This window comes from Scyliorhinus canicula, chromosome 4 (genome assembly GCF_902713615.1).
Source record: "Scyliorhinus canicula chromosome 4, sScyCan1.1, whole genome shotgun sequence".
Lineage (NCBI taxonomy): Eukaryota > Metazoa > Chordata > Chondrichthyes > Carcharhiniformes > Scyliorhinidae > Scyliorhinus > Scyliorhinus canicula.
Window position 1 is genome coordinate 53,979,539 of NC_052149.1, and position 13,608 is coordinate 53,993,146.

Consider the following 13,608-nt stretch of genomic DNA (forward strand, 5'->3'; position numbering starts at 1 on the left):
TCACCATAATGATGGGAATTCTACTAATTAGGACCAGCAGCTTGGCAGGTTCTGCAGTGCCAAGGATAAAGGTAGCTACAGCAGATGTTGCAGGGAGGAGGCTTCAAAGGCCTGGAGAAGTATTTTATAATGAGTCAGGCAGGTAAGCCCTGGCAATTGGAAGGCTGAACCCTCAAAGGATGACGTTGGAACCACAGAGCTGGCCATTGTCACTAATGGGCCCTCTGTGGAACATGAGACGTGGGAAGGAAAGTTGCCCCCACATCACCACCGGAAAGCTGCTGGGTGGCAGTGCTGATGTACAGGGTAGTAAAGGCTGGTAAAACATTGATGGGGGCATGAAATGGCCTTTAATAGGCTTGTGAATTACCTTCAAAGGCCAGTCAATGAGTGATGAGTCGCTGCTATTACTGCCTGTATCCCATGGTAGTAGGAAGATGTTTGGCTGCCTTCCCAACATCTTCTGCTGCCATTTTACCAGTCTTACCTGGTTCTTCTCCAGAGGGCTGGTAAAATCCTGGTCTGTGTATTGTTTCAAATAGAGACATTTGACAGATCATGTATTTGAGCAACAATGTAAACAATTAATCTGGCTATCTGCAATAGAGAATGGGCTATTTCAATTTTATAAGGGCTAAAGTCTGGAAGCAGAAGAAATAATCCACAAATGTATCTGTAGCTTATTCTGCTGCTGTTGGTGCAATGGACTGAGGCATTCACTCACCCCAAATTGTACCATGATCAGTTCCCAGTCTTTCTTGCATTAAAATATATCTGCAGGGAACTGCACTACATATATTGGGATTCCCTTCTCAGGTGAAGGATTGGAAGCTAGTTGTTTTGCGCAGTTATAAGCAGAGCCCAAAACTCCATAACGGTATTCAAATATGCTGAACAGGAGATCCCCTGAAACCCAAATATTTTTGGTTTTAATTTGCTGGTTTCAATCTAGGAATCAATTGCTTTGTGAAGGATTGTGTTAGGGAAACCCCAGTCTCTTTAATTTTAAGTACCCTGAATGATCTCTGCAACATGGGATACCAGAAAAGCAATGAGAAAATGTTACATCCTATAATGGAATATTGTCATTTGTACGGTGTCCTCATATGTCTACCCATGCAAACACATTTGGCATCTGTCCCCACTATTCTTCAGAAATTCTAATGGGTGGTAGAAAAGATGGGAGATCTAATTCCTTACCTTCCACCGCTCAGGTAACAGGAGTTTAACATCAGAAAAACAACCTAATTTCAAGGTCATTGTAATTTTCTTCTCATTTTAGCACCCTGGAATGACACGTGTGAAGCACATGGGAAGTATCCACACCATGGAAACAGTACAGAGAAGGACAAATGGGAACAGGAGTAGATTATATGGACCACCTAACCGGCGCCTTCATCCAATACAGTCAAGACTGACCTTTATTTGGGTTTGAAAAAACAATTCAAGAAAGACTCAAGAAACCTTATAGATGACAAAGAAGTAATCTAAAATATACATATTCACCTTGAAAAGTAGATTGACATTCAGCATCGCGTTTATCCACCAACATTTCTTCACATGATTCTGTTGTACTAGTACTATCCTCAGAATCTTCAAATGTGTCAGATATACTTATTTCTGGACAGATTAATTCACAAGCTGCACACAAAGGAATGCAATTTTAGAAAATATTTTATTTGCTGATGTCAGCTTGGCTGAGATTGAGTTCTCAACTCCACTTTGAAACATTTCCTGGGCTGACTCTTGACTGCAGAAGGAAGAGTGGCAGGGCTGAAGGTGCTGCCGTTTGCATAAGATATGGGTTAACAAATTATTTGGAACTGCTTTTACTCTACCTTGTAAACAACATCTGTCTGAACTGTGACCATTAAATCATGACACTCATTTGCCTCTTGCCGATACAAAAGATTCCACATGACCTTATGAAGAACAGCACAGAATTCTTGGCCACCACTGTTCCCGCAGATGAACTCTTCATCTAATTTGCTATTCATATGATTTTGCAGTGTGCAAGTTTCCAATGTAACAACAGTGATTTCACTTAAAATAATATTTTTGGGGCAGAAAGCATTTGGAATATCCAGAGGAGATGATAATAATAATCTTTATTAGTGTCACAAGTAGGGTGACATGAACACTGCAAAGGACTTCCGGTAGCGTTTGCAATCGGGTAGGCCGCATCGAGAAGAGCTCACACGGTGGCCAATATTTGCGGCACTTTCAGGGGTTTCCCCGATTCTTCGCTCCTCCCCCCCGATTATTGGTGGCCTTTGGGGCTGTCCCGGGAAGCAAGTGGGGCCGGTTTGAAAACCGGCGAGGAACCCCGCGCGAGTGTCGGGCGGCTGGTGCTGAGGTATCGGGCCCAGCGCGCGCGTGGGTCGGAGCAGCAGGGGCGGAGCTAAACGGAGGCCAAGGCGGCAGGCCCGAAGCCAGGGCGCAATGTAAGTGAGATGTCCCACATTGGATGGCTCCCGCCTAGAACGTGGTAAGAAGATTGAAGTCCGGTCCCAGGGAAATTCTGGAGGAATACAAAAAAGAAGAGAAAGAAGTTTTCAAGTCATTAGGTGAAAGGTTTTTTCCCCTTTTTTTGAAGGAAGGAAAACATTTTTTTTTGTTTTTTCTATGAAAAAAAAAAGAAAAAAAATGATTGAAGAAGGAAAGAAGGGTGGAAAGAAAAAAGGAAAAATGATAAGCCATTTGATGGAACCATCAATTCAGCGAACACGTGTAGTTGGATCTGAACAGAGGCTTTAATATACTTACAACAGAGCCAGCCTATTCGTCGTTGAACTCCATGAACTGGCAGGCTGGCTCTAAGGCACTGATCTTTATACATCGGTCCCAGGGGGAGGAGTCCTGGGCAGAGCCAAGAGAGGAGCCCAGTACAAACTCTCGCGTACTCCCAGAGCGACTCCCCCGGTGGTCGGATAGTGCAACTGCACTTACAATGGTGGATAGTGAACATATATACACGGAGTTATATTGGCAACTATATACAGCATTGATCTTACAACGGGTAGATAACGAACATATATACATGGAGTGATATTGGCAACTATATATAGTGTGAATCACATTCACCACATTCACCCCCAGTTAAAAAATCAAGTCCGGCGGGGGTGATGGCTCAAAGGGTCAGTCTGTCTGGTGGACGAATTGTCCGTTTTGATCTGCGGAGCACCGGGGTTGCTGCCTCTTGCGGTGGCTGGGCGGGCGTCGAGGTCTGGGGTACGGTTGCCGGCTCCGGGGCGAGTCTTGTCCGAGCCTCATGCACCTCCTGGTCGAATGGAGAATGGGGGCGCGGGCTGGTGCTGGCGCTCGGGACTGGTGGGGTGAGCTCGCAGAATCGGGGGCGCAAGGGGGTGGCCGCATAGGGAACGGGGAAAGGAGTTCCTCGGTGGGGGTAGATGGGGGGCTGGATCCAGCGGGTGCCAGGTCCCGGAGGGATACTGTGTCCTGGCGACCATCCGGGAACTCAACAAATGCGTACTGTGGGTTGGAATGAAGCAGGCGCACCTTTTCAACAATGGGGTCGGTTTTGTGCGCCCTGACGTGCTTCCTTAGGAGAACCGGGCCTGGCGTCCTCAGCCACGCCGGAAGTGAGACCCCTGTGGTAGTGCCCCTGGAAAAAATGAAGAGCCGCTCGTGAGGGGTTTGGTTGGTAGCTGTACACAGGAGGGATCTAATTGCGTGGAGCGCGTCAGGGAGGACTTCCTGCCATTGGGAAATTTGGAGCTTTCTGGACCTGAGGGTCAGTAGGACGGTCTTCCAGACCGTCGCGTTCTCCCTCTCCACCCGTCCGTTCCCCCTGGGGTTGTAACTGGTAGTCCTGCTCGAGGCGATGCCCTTGTCGAGCCGGTACTGACGCAGCTCGTCATTCATAAAGGACGAACCCCGGTCGCTGTACACGTAGCTGGGGAAACCGAACAGGGTGAAGACACTATGGAGGGCCCTAATGACTGTGTGGGAGGTCATATCGGGGCATGGGTTGGCGAAGGGGAATCGGGAGAACTCGTCAATAATGTTAAGGAAGTAAATGTTTTTGTTAGTGGAGGGGAGTGGCCCTTTGAAATCGATCGCAAGGCGTTCAAAGGGCCTAGAAGCCTTGACCAGGTGGGCCCTGTCTGGTCTATAGAAGTGCGGTTTGCACTCCGCACAGATCGGGCAGTCCCTGGTGACCGCTTTTACCTCATCGTTGGAGAAAGGCAGGTTTCGGGCTCTGATGTAGTGGGCGAGCCGGGTAACCCCTGGGTGGCAGAGGTCATCGTGGATGGCTTTTCGGCGGCTGATTTGTGCGCTGGCGCATGTCCCGCGGGATAGGGCATCCGAGGGCTCGTTGAGCTTCCCGGGCGATATTTGATATCGTAATTGTAGGTGGAGAGTTCAATCCTCCACCGAAGAATTTTGTCATTTTTAATTTTGCCCCTTTGCGAGTTGTCGAACATGAAGGCGACCGACCGTTGGTCGGTAATGAGGGTGAACCTCCTACCTGCGAGGTAGTGCCTCCAGTGTCGGACAGCCTCCACGATGGCTTGTGCTTCCTTCTCGACTGAGGAGTGTCGGAGTTCTGAAGCGGATAGGGTACGGGAGAAAAATGCAACGGGCCGCCCTGCTTGGTTTAAAGTGGCTCCTAGCGCTACCTCTGAGGCGTCGCTCGCAACCTGAAAGGGAGTGGATTCATCTACCGCCCGCATGGCTGCTTTGGCGATGTCGTCCCTGATGCAGCTGAAGGCTTGGCGCGCCTTAGCAGACAGGGGAAATAGTGTGGCCTTGAAGAGTGGGCGGGCTTTGTCCACATATTGGGGGACCCACTGGGCGTAGTACGAAAAGAGCCCCAAGCACCGTTTGAGGGCCTTGTGGCCACGGGGAGGGGGAGTGGGAGGGGGAGGGGGAGCATGCCGTCCGGGTCTGGGCCCAGGACTCCGTTCTCCACGACGTAGCCGAGGATAGCTAGTCTGTTTGTGCGGAACACGCATTTTTCCTTGTTACATGTAAGGTTTAATTTTTGGGCTGTCTGGAGAAAACGGTGGAGGTTGGCGTCGTGGTCCTGCTGGTTATGGCCGCAGATGGTAACATTATCCAGATACGGAAACGTGGCCCGCAGCCCGTACTGGTCTACCATTCGGTCCATTGCTCGTTGGAACACCGAAACCCCGTTAGTGACGCCGAAGGGAACCCGGAGGAAATGGAAGAGGCGGCCATCGGCCTCGAACGCCGTGTAGTGGCGGTCCTCTGGGTGGATTGGGAGCTGGTGGTATGCAGACTTCAGATCCACCGTGGAAAATACCCAATATTGGGCGATCTGGTTTACCATGTCTGCGATTCTGGGGAGGGGATACGCGTCTAGGAGCGTAAAGCGATTGATGGTCTGGGTATAATCGACGTCCATGTGGAATTTTTCCCCGGTCTTGACAACCACCACCTGAGCTCTATGATCCCCTCACTGAGCAGCCTTCGGACCTCCGTTCTGATAAATACCCTATCCTGCAGGCTGTACCGCCTGCTGCGGGTGGCTACCGGTTTGCAATCCGGGGTGAGGTTGGCGAAGAGAGGAGGGGGGGGGCGATGCGCAGCGTGGCGAGGCTGCAGGTAGTGAGTGGGGGCAGGGGCCCGCCGAAGCTGAGGGTGAGACTCTTGAGATTACATTGGAAATCCAAGCCTAAGAGGAGTGGCGCGCAGAGGTCGGGCAAGACATACAGTTTAAATTTCGAATAGCTAGCGCCTCGAATCGTTAGCGTTGCTGTAGTGCGGCCTTGGATTTGGATGGAATGGGAGCCCGAAGCGAGGGCGATAGTTTGGTTGACGGGATAAATAGGGAGGGAACAGCGTCTTACCAGCTCTGGGTGTATGAAGCTCTCTGTGCTCCCGGAGTCGAAGAGGCACAACGTGTTGTACCCGTTGATCTGGACCTCCGTCATCGAATTTCTCAGATGCTTGGGGCGAGATTGGTCAAGGGTGACCGTGTTGAGTTGTGGGCCGCGTGGTGGGTACCCGGGGAGTCGAATTCTTCCGATCGGGCGTCCTGTTGAGTAGATGCCGCTGCGTTCTGGCGAGCTTGATGCAGGAACACTGCGCTGAGTTGCGGGCCATGTGGCGACTGCCCGGGGAGGTCGTTCTCCTCCGATGAGCTGTTTGAGTCTGGGGATGCAGCTAGGGCCCGTGGATCGCACGTGGAGGGTGGTGATGAAGATGGTGTCCAAGATGGCGGCCCCCATGAATCGCACGTGGCCGGCCGCATGGTGGAGGTTTGCCAAGATGGCGGCCCCCATGGATCGCACGTGGCGGGAGGGGGCGGAGCCTGAGCGTAGGCCGCAGCGTTTCGGGCCCCACGGGACTGTTGGTGCTGGGGGCGATCTTTTTGGACTGTTGGGGTGTTGAGGGCTGGGGCCCTTCTGCCGAGGCACACTTTAGCATAGTGGCCTTTCTTCCCGCAGCTGCTGCAGGTCGCGGATCGGGCTGTGCAGTGCTGCTGCGGGTGCTGGCTTTGTCCACAGAAGTGGCAGGCTGGAGCAGTTGAATAACTGGTTTGGGGAGCTGAATAGTGGCAGGCTGGAGCAGTTGAATAACTGGCTGGGGCAGCTGAGTAATTAGCTGGAGCAGCTGGATAGTTTGAGTAGTTGACTGGGACAGTAGGGCGGCCGGCTGTGGCAGCGCGATAGCTGGGGGGCCTTGCGGCACAGACTTAGGGGATCCTCAGGTCGGGGGCCCATGCGGGGTTAGCGGGGTCCACGGGAAACGAGTTGAGGCTGTGGAAGGAAAGTTCCATCATGATAGCAGCCTCTACGGTAGTCTCTAAGCCCTGGGCCCCATTTTCTAATAGTCTCTGGCGTACATAGCTAGATCGAAGGCCCGCTACAAAAACATCCCGCACAGCAAGCTCCCTATGTTCGGCTGCGGTTACGGCCTGGTAATTGCAGTCATTTGAGAGATTGTTCAACTCGCGTGCAAATTCAGCTAAAGTTCCAGTAGCCCGTTGTCGGTGAGTCGTGAACACATGGCGGGCAAAGACCTCGTTCATGGGCCTAATATACATTTTGTCCAAAATCGCCAGCACTGCGGTGTAGGAACCGGCTGGATTTAGTTGTGTAGAAATTCTGTGGCTTACCCTCGCGTGCAGTAGGCTGAGCTTTTGTTCCTCCGTAGTTTCAGTGGTGCTGATTTCGGCCAGGTAGGCCTTAAAACATTTCAGCCAGTGGCAGAAGGTTTCTGTCGCCTCTGCATCCTGCGGATCGAGTTCTAGACGTCCTGGTTTTAGAGTGGATTCCATGCTTTACTTCGGCAGCTTCTTAAGTGTATTAAATTGATGGAACCATCAATTCAGCGAACACGTGTAGTTGGATCTGAACAGAGGCTTTAATACACTTACAACAGAGCCAGCCTATTCGTCGTTGAACTCCATGAACTGGCAGGCTGGCTCTAAGGCACTGATCTTTATACATCGGTCCCAGGGGGAGGAGTCCTGAGCAGAGCCAAGGGAGGAGCCCAGTACAAACTCTCGCGTACTCCCAGAGCGACTCCCCCCTGGTGGTCAGATAGTGCAGCTGCACTTACAATGGTGGATAGTGAACATATATACACAGAGTTATATTGGCAACTATATACAGCATTGATCTTACAACGGGTAGATAACGAACATATATACATGGAGTGATATTGGCAACTATATATAGTGTGAATCACATTCACCACACCATTAAAGGATGCAAAAAGCAGCGTCGAGGAAGGGAGGAAACGCGGACTCGCCGTTGAATGAGAGGATGAGCAGAAGTGCTGACAAGATGGCGGATGCCGGACTGCATGGTGGGGCCGCATTACTTCCGGTGGAGAAGGTGACCAAGGTGATGATGGTGGAGCTGGAAAAGCAGTTTGCGAGGCACATGGAGGCTTTGAGGAAGGAAACGGTGGTTGCATTGAAGTCATTGGTGGAGGAGGCAATCGCCCCGGTGAGGGTAGCTGTGGCAAAGACATCGGCCGAGCTGAGAGAGCAGGGCGAGAAGATGAAGGAAGTGGAGGAGGACTTGTCACAGCACAGCGACCAGTTCACCTCGATGGGGGACAAGCTGCGGAGGGTGGTGAAGGTCAACAGAGCACTCCGAGCAAAGCTCGAGGACTTGGAGAATTGCCCGAGGCAGCACAATCTGAGAATTGTGGGCATGCCCTAAGGGGCAAAGGGTCCAAGGCCAACAGAGTACTTCGCTAAGAAGTTGGCGGAGCTGATGGGGGAGGGTGAGAACCCCTCCCGGTACGAACTGGACCGAGCTCATCGGTCATTAAGGCCGAAGCCCAAAGTGAATGAGCCGCCAAGAGCAGTAATTATCTGCTTCCATAAATAATGCCTGAAGGAGAAGGTGTTAAGCTGGGTGAAGCAGAAGCGTGTGGTGCAGTGGGATGGTGCTGGAGTTCGGATCTACGAGGACCTGACGCTGGAGTTGGCAAAAAGACGAGCGGCGTTCAGGCGAGTGAAGGCGGCACTATACAAAAAGGGGATGCGATTTGCTATGGTATACCCGGCGAAGCTGAGGGTGACGTATAATAACAAAAACTTTTATTTTGAGAAAGCGGAGGTGGCTGAGGCGTTCGTGAGGGCAGACGGCTTGGGACAGACGTGAGGAGCGGAGCTGGAAGAGAGACTGTGGACTGTGGTTGGGGAGCTGGAAAATGTATAAATGCTACAACTTTCTTTTTACTGATGTGTATTGTAATTTACTTCTCTTCACATTATTACAGAGTTCAAGTTATTGGTTGGGTTGATTGGCATTCTGTGTTGCGACAGTTATATCTTATTTTAGTGAATTATATGGGTTGAATTGTTGTTTTTATTTTTTCTTTCTCTGGGACTGGGTGGGAGGTGATGGTGTATCTTGGCGGGGGGAGCCACCTGCGCTAGCTAACTAAAGTCAGCTAGTGAGAGGAGGTGAGGTGAGAGGAGGGCTGCGGACATTGGAGCCTGGTTAGCAGGCGTAGGCTGGGCTAATTGTGAAAATGGGAGGGGTGGGCCCTTGGAGGTTTCTGCACCCGAGGGAACGGGAGTACTCGTTTTTATCAGCAGTCCATAAGGTATACTCGCGGATCGACTTTTTTGTGGTGGGGAAGGCTTTGCTAGCTGGGGTTAAAGGATCGGAATACTCGGCAATTGCAGTATCAGATCATGCTCCACATTGGGTGGATATGGTACTGGAGAAGGGGGTAGTGCAGAGGCCGGGGTGGAAATTAGATGTGGGACTTTTGGGCGACCAAGTGTTCTATGACAAAATTGAAACGGTAATTAAGAAATATGTAGGTTTCAACTGTACAGGTGAGGTGTAAAAGGCAGTTGTCTGGGAGGCTCTAAAAGTGGTGGTGAGGGGTGAGGTGATCTTGTTTTAGGCCAGGGTGGACAAAGAAGAGAGGTTTGAGCGGCAGAGGGTAATAAATGAGATGTTGGAGGTAGATAGGAATTATGCAGAAGATGGGGACCCAGCGAAGCTGGAAAAAGGAAGGAACTACAGATGAGCTTTGACCGGCTATTTCCCAGGAAGACGGTGCGCAAACTGAGACGAGCAAGGGGTGCAGTTTACAAACATGGAGATAAGGCGTATGTCAGCAAGTCAGCTCCGGAGGGAAGCATCGGCAAGGGAAATTGTTCAGGTGAGGGATAGGGCAGGGAAGGTGGTGGTGGCTCCGGATCTGATTAACAAGGTTTTTGAGGAATTTTATGAGAGGTTGTACAGGTCAGAGTCACCTGGGGGAGAACATGAGATGCAGGAATTTCTAGAGTACCCGAGGTTAGGGGAGGGGGACAGGGCTACATTAGAAGGAGCGATAGTGGAGCAGGAGATAAAGGATGCAATTGGGAGGGTGCAGTCGGGGAAGGTGGCGGGGCCGGATGAGTTTCCAGTGGAATATTATAAAAAATTCAAGGATAAGCTGGCACCCCTGATGGTGGGGATGTTTGAAGAGGCGATAGGGAAGGGGATGTTGCCACAAAATTTGGGGCAGGCATCGATTTCCCTGTTGCAAAAAATGATGAGGATCCGACGAAGTGTGGATCGCTTCTGAATGTGGACGCAAAACTATTGGCGAAGGTACTGGCAGGTAGGCTGGAGGAGTGCCTCCCAAAGGTGATAGGTGAAGATCAGACGGGGTTCGTGAGAGGGAGGCAGCTCTTTTCAAACGTTAGAAGGGTACTGAACATTGTTATGGCACCGGCAGAGGGGAAGGAAACAGAGGTGGTTGTGGCGCTGGACGCTGAGAATGTGTTTGACCGGGTAGAGGGGGTACTTGATGGCACTTCTGGATCAGTTTGGGATTGGACCAAGATTTGTGAACTGGGTAAAGCTACTATATAAGGAGCCGAGGGCGAGTGTCCGCACAAACAACATCAGCTCGAGATACCTTTGTCTCCACCATGGGACTCGGCAGGGATGTCCTATGTCCCCCTGCTGTTTGCACTCGCGATTGAGCCGTTGGATATCGCATTAAGAAGTTCGGGGGTATGGAAAGGAATAGTGCAGGGGAGGGGATAGAGTATAGGGTACCCTTATATGCCGATGATTTGCTGTTATCCGTGTCGGAACCGAGTGTGTCAATTGTGGTGATCTCTACCACTGTATATATGTGTGTGCTTGCATTAGGGGATGTATGACAGTACCTGTATTACAGGTTTGCTGGTAAGCCCCTGCCGGCTAGCTCTGCCCCCAGGGAGCAGTATAAATATTCATAACTTTCCCTGAGATGCCATTCTACAGCTGCAGCCGGAGGAATAGCATCTCACTGTAATAAAGCCTCTCTTGTACCTTATCGAGTCTTTTGTGTGCAATTGTTAGCGCCACATTGATAAGGGGAATATTGGAGCTGCTTCGAGTGTTTGGGTCTTTCTCGGAGTACAAACTAAATCTAGTCAAGAAGTGAGTATTTTGTGGTGTCTCGGCCGGGGGTGAGGGCAGCGGTGGGGGGGCTGCCATTCCGTTGGGCAGGTACTCACTTTAGGTACCTGGGGTGCAGGTTGCCTGGGAGTCGGAGGGGCTTTGCAGGTACAACATTTCTAGTTTGGTGGGGAAAGTGAAAGTTGATCTGGCGAGGTGGGATAGTCTCGCTCTGTCACTGGCGGTTTGGGTACAGGCGGTTAAAATGAACGTATTGCTGCGATTTCTGTTTATTTTTCAATGCCTGCCGATTTTTCTGGCAAAGGCATTTGTTTCAGAGAGATTGAGGGAAGGATTACTTCGTTCACATGGGGAGGGAAGGTGGCCTGAGTTAGAAAGGTGCTGCTGCAGAGGGCAAGGCAGGCAGGGGGTTTGGGTCTTCTGAACCTGATGTATTATTACTGGGCGACAAATGTGGAGAAGGTGCGGAGCTGGGTCAGAGGGGTTGATTCCCAGTGGGTCAGAATGGAGGAGAGTTTGTGCAGGGGGTGGGGATTGAAAACACTAGCAACAGCGCCACTCCCGATAGTCCAGGGTAAGTACTCAGGGAGTTCGGTAATAATAGCTTCATTGAGAATTTTGAGGCAGTTTCGCCAACATTCCGGGTTGGGGGCAGGGTGAAGGGAAATGCCGATTTGGGGGAACCACAGATTTGAGGCAGGGAGGTGGGATGGAAATTTTCGTAAATGACCCCCCCCTCCACTCTTTGCTAACATCACTCCGGACTGCAAACCCGTAGCCACTCGCAGCAGGAGGTATAGCCTGCAGGACAGGGTGTTTATCAGAACCGAGGTCCAGAGGCTCCTACGTGAGGGGGGTCATAGAGGCTAGTAACAGCCCCTGGAGAGCTCAGGTGGTGGTCGCCAAGACCGGGGAAAAATTCCGAATGGTAGTGGACTATAGCCAAACCATTAACCGGTTCACGTTCCTCGATGCGTACCCCATTCCCAGGATTGCACACATGGTGAATCAGATCGCACAGTACCGCATCTTCTCCACGGTGGATCTGAAGTCTGCATACCACCATACCACCAGCTCACAATCCGCCTGGAGGACCGCCACTACACGGCATTCGAGGCAGATGGCCGCCTCTTCCATTTCCTCCTGGTTTCCTTTGGCGTCACGAATGGGGTCTCGGTGTTCCAACGAGCAATGGACTGAATGGTGGACCAGTATGGGCTGCGGGCCACGTTTCTGTACTTGGATAACGTTACCATCTGCGGCCATGATCAGCAGGACCACGACGCCAACCTCCATCGATTTCTCCAAACTGCCCAGAAACTTAACCTCATGTATAACACGGAGAAATGCGTTTTCCGCACGACCAGACTAGCCATCCTTGACTATGTCGTGGAAAACGGAGTCCTGGGCCCCGACCCGGACCGTATGCGCCCCCTCTTACAACTCCCTCGCCCTCATTGTCCCAGGGCCCTCAAGAGGTGCCTGGGATTCTTCTCGTATTATGCCCAGTGGGTCCCCCAGTATGCGGACAAAGCCCGGCCACTATTTAAGGCCACACTCTTTCCTCTGTCAGCTGAGGCTCGCCAGGCCTTCAACTGCATCAAGGAGGACATCGCCAAAGCGGCCATGCGGGCGGTGGATGAATCCGTCCCCTTCCAGGTGGAGAGCGACGCCTCAGCGGTTGCTCTCGCAGCCACTCTGAATCAGGCAGTGAGACCAGTCGCCTTTTTCTCCCGAACCCTCTCCGCTTTGGAACTTCGACACTCCTCGGTCGAAAAAGAAGCACAAGCCATCGTGGAAGCTATACGTCACTGGAGGCACTACCTCGCAGGTAGGCGGTTCACCCTCATCACCGACCAAAAATCGGTTGCCTTCATGCTTGACAACTCACAAAGGGGCAAAATTAAAAGTGATAAAATCCTGCGGTGGAGGATCGAACTCTCCACCTACAAGTATGATATTATGTATCGACCGGGGAAGCTCAACGAGCCCCCAGATGCCCTGTCCCACGGCACGTGCGCCAGCGCGCAAGACGACCGCCTGAAAGCTATCCACAATGACCTGTGCCACCCGGGGGTCACCCGGCTCGCCCACTATGTCAAAACCCGAAATCTGCCTTTCTCCACCGAGGAGGTAAAAGCCATCACCAGGGATTGCCCGATCTGCGCGGAGTGCAAAACGCACTTCTATAGACCAGACAAGGCCCACCTGGTAAAGGCCTCCCGGCCCTTTGAACGCCTGAGCATCGATTTTAAAGGGCCACTCCCCTCGACCAATCGAAATGTGTACTTTCTGAACGTCATCGATGAGTTCTCCCTCTAACCGTTTGCCATCCCGTGCCCCAATATGACCTCCCATACAGTCATCAGAGCCCTGCACAGTATCTTCACCCTGTTCGGTTTCCCCAGCTACGTACACAGCGTCAGGAGTTCGTCCTTTGTGAGCGACGAGCTGCGTGAGTACCTGCTCGACAAGGACATCGCCTCGAGCAGGACTACCAGCTACAACCCCAAGGGGAACGGGCAGGTGGAGAGGGAGAACGCGATGGTCTGGAAGACCGTCCTACTGACCCTCCCGTCCAGGAATCTCCCGACCTCCCATTGGCAGGAGGTCCTCCCCGACGTGCTCCATGCTATTAGGTCCCTCCTATGCACAGTCACCAACAGACCCCTCACGAACGGCTATTTGTTTTTTCTAGGGGCACTACCACGGGGGTTTCGCTCCCAGCTTGGTTGAAGGC

At 51.8% G+C, this 13,608-nt stretch overlaps 1 protein-coding gene across 7 annotated transcripts in view; it reads right to left on the bottom strand.

Moving 5' to 3' along the window:
- LOC119964595 overlaps positions 1-13,608 on the bottom strand; it is a 405,789-nt gene that overhangs the window by 14,642 nt on the left and 377,539 nt on the right. For all 7 annotated transcript variants that reach the window (XM_038794278.1, XM_038794277.1, XM_038794279.1 and 4 more), the window contains one exon: positions 1,507-1,641. In XM_038794278.1, coding sequence (XP_038650206.1) covers positions 1,507-1,641 — 135 coding nt within the window. The remainder of the gene's footprint in view (positions 1-1,506; positions 1,642-13,608) is intronic.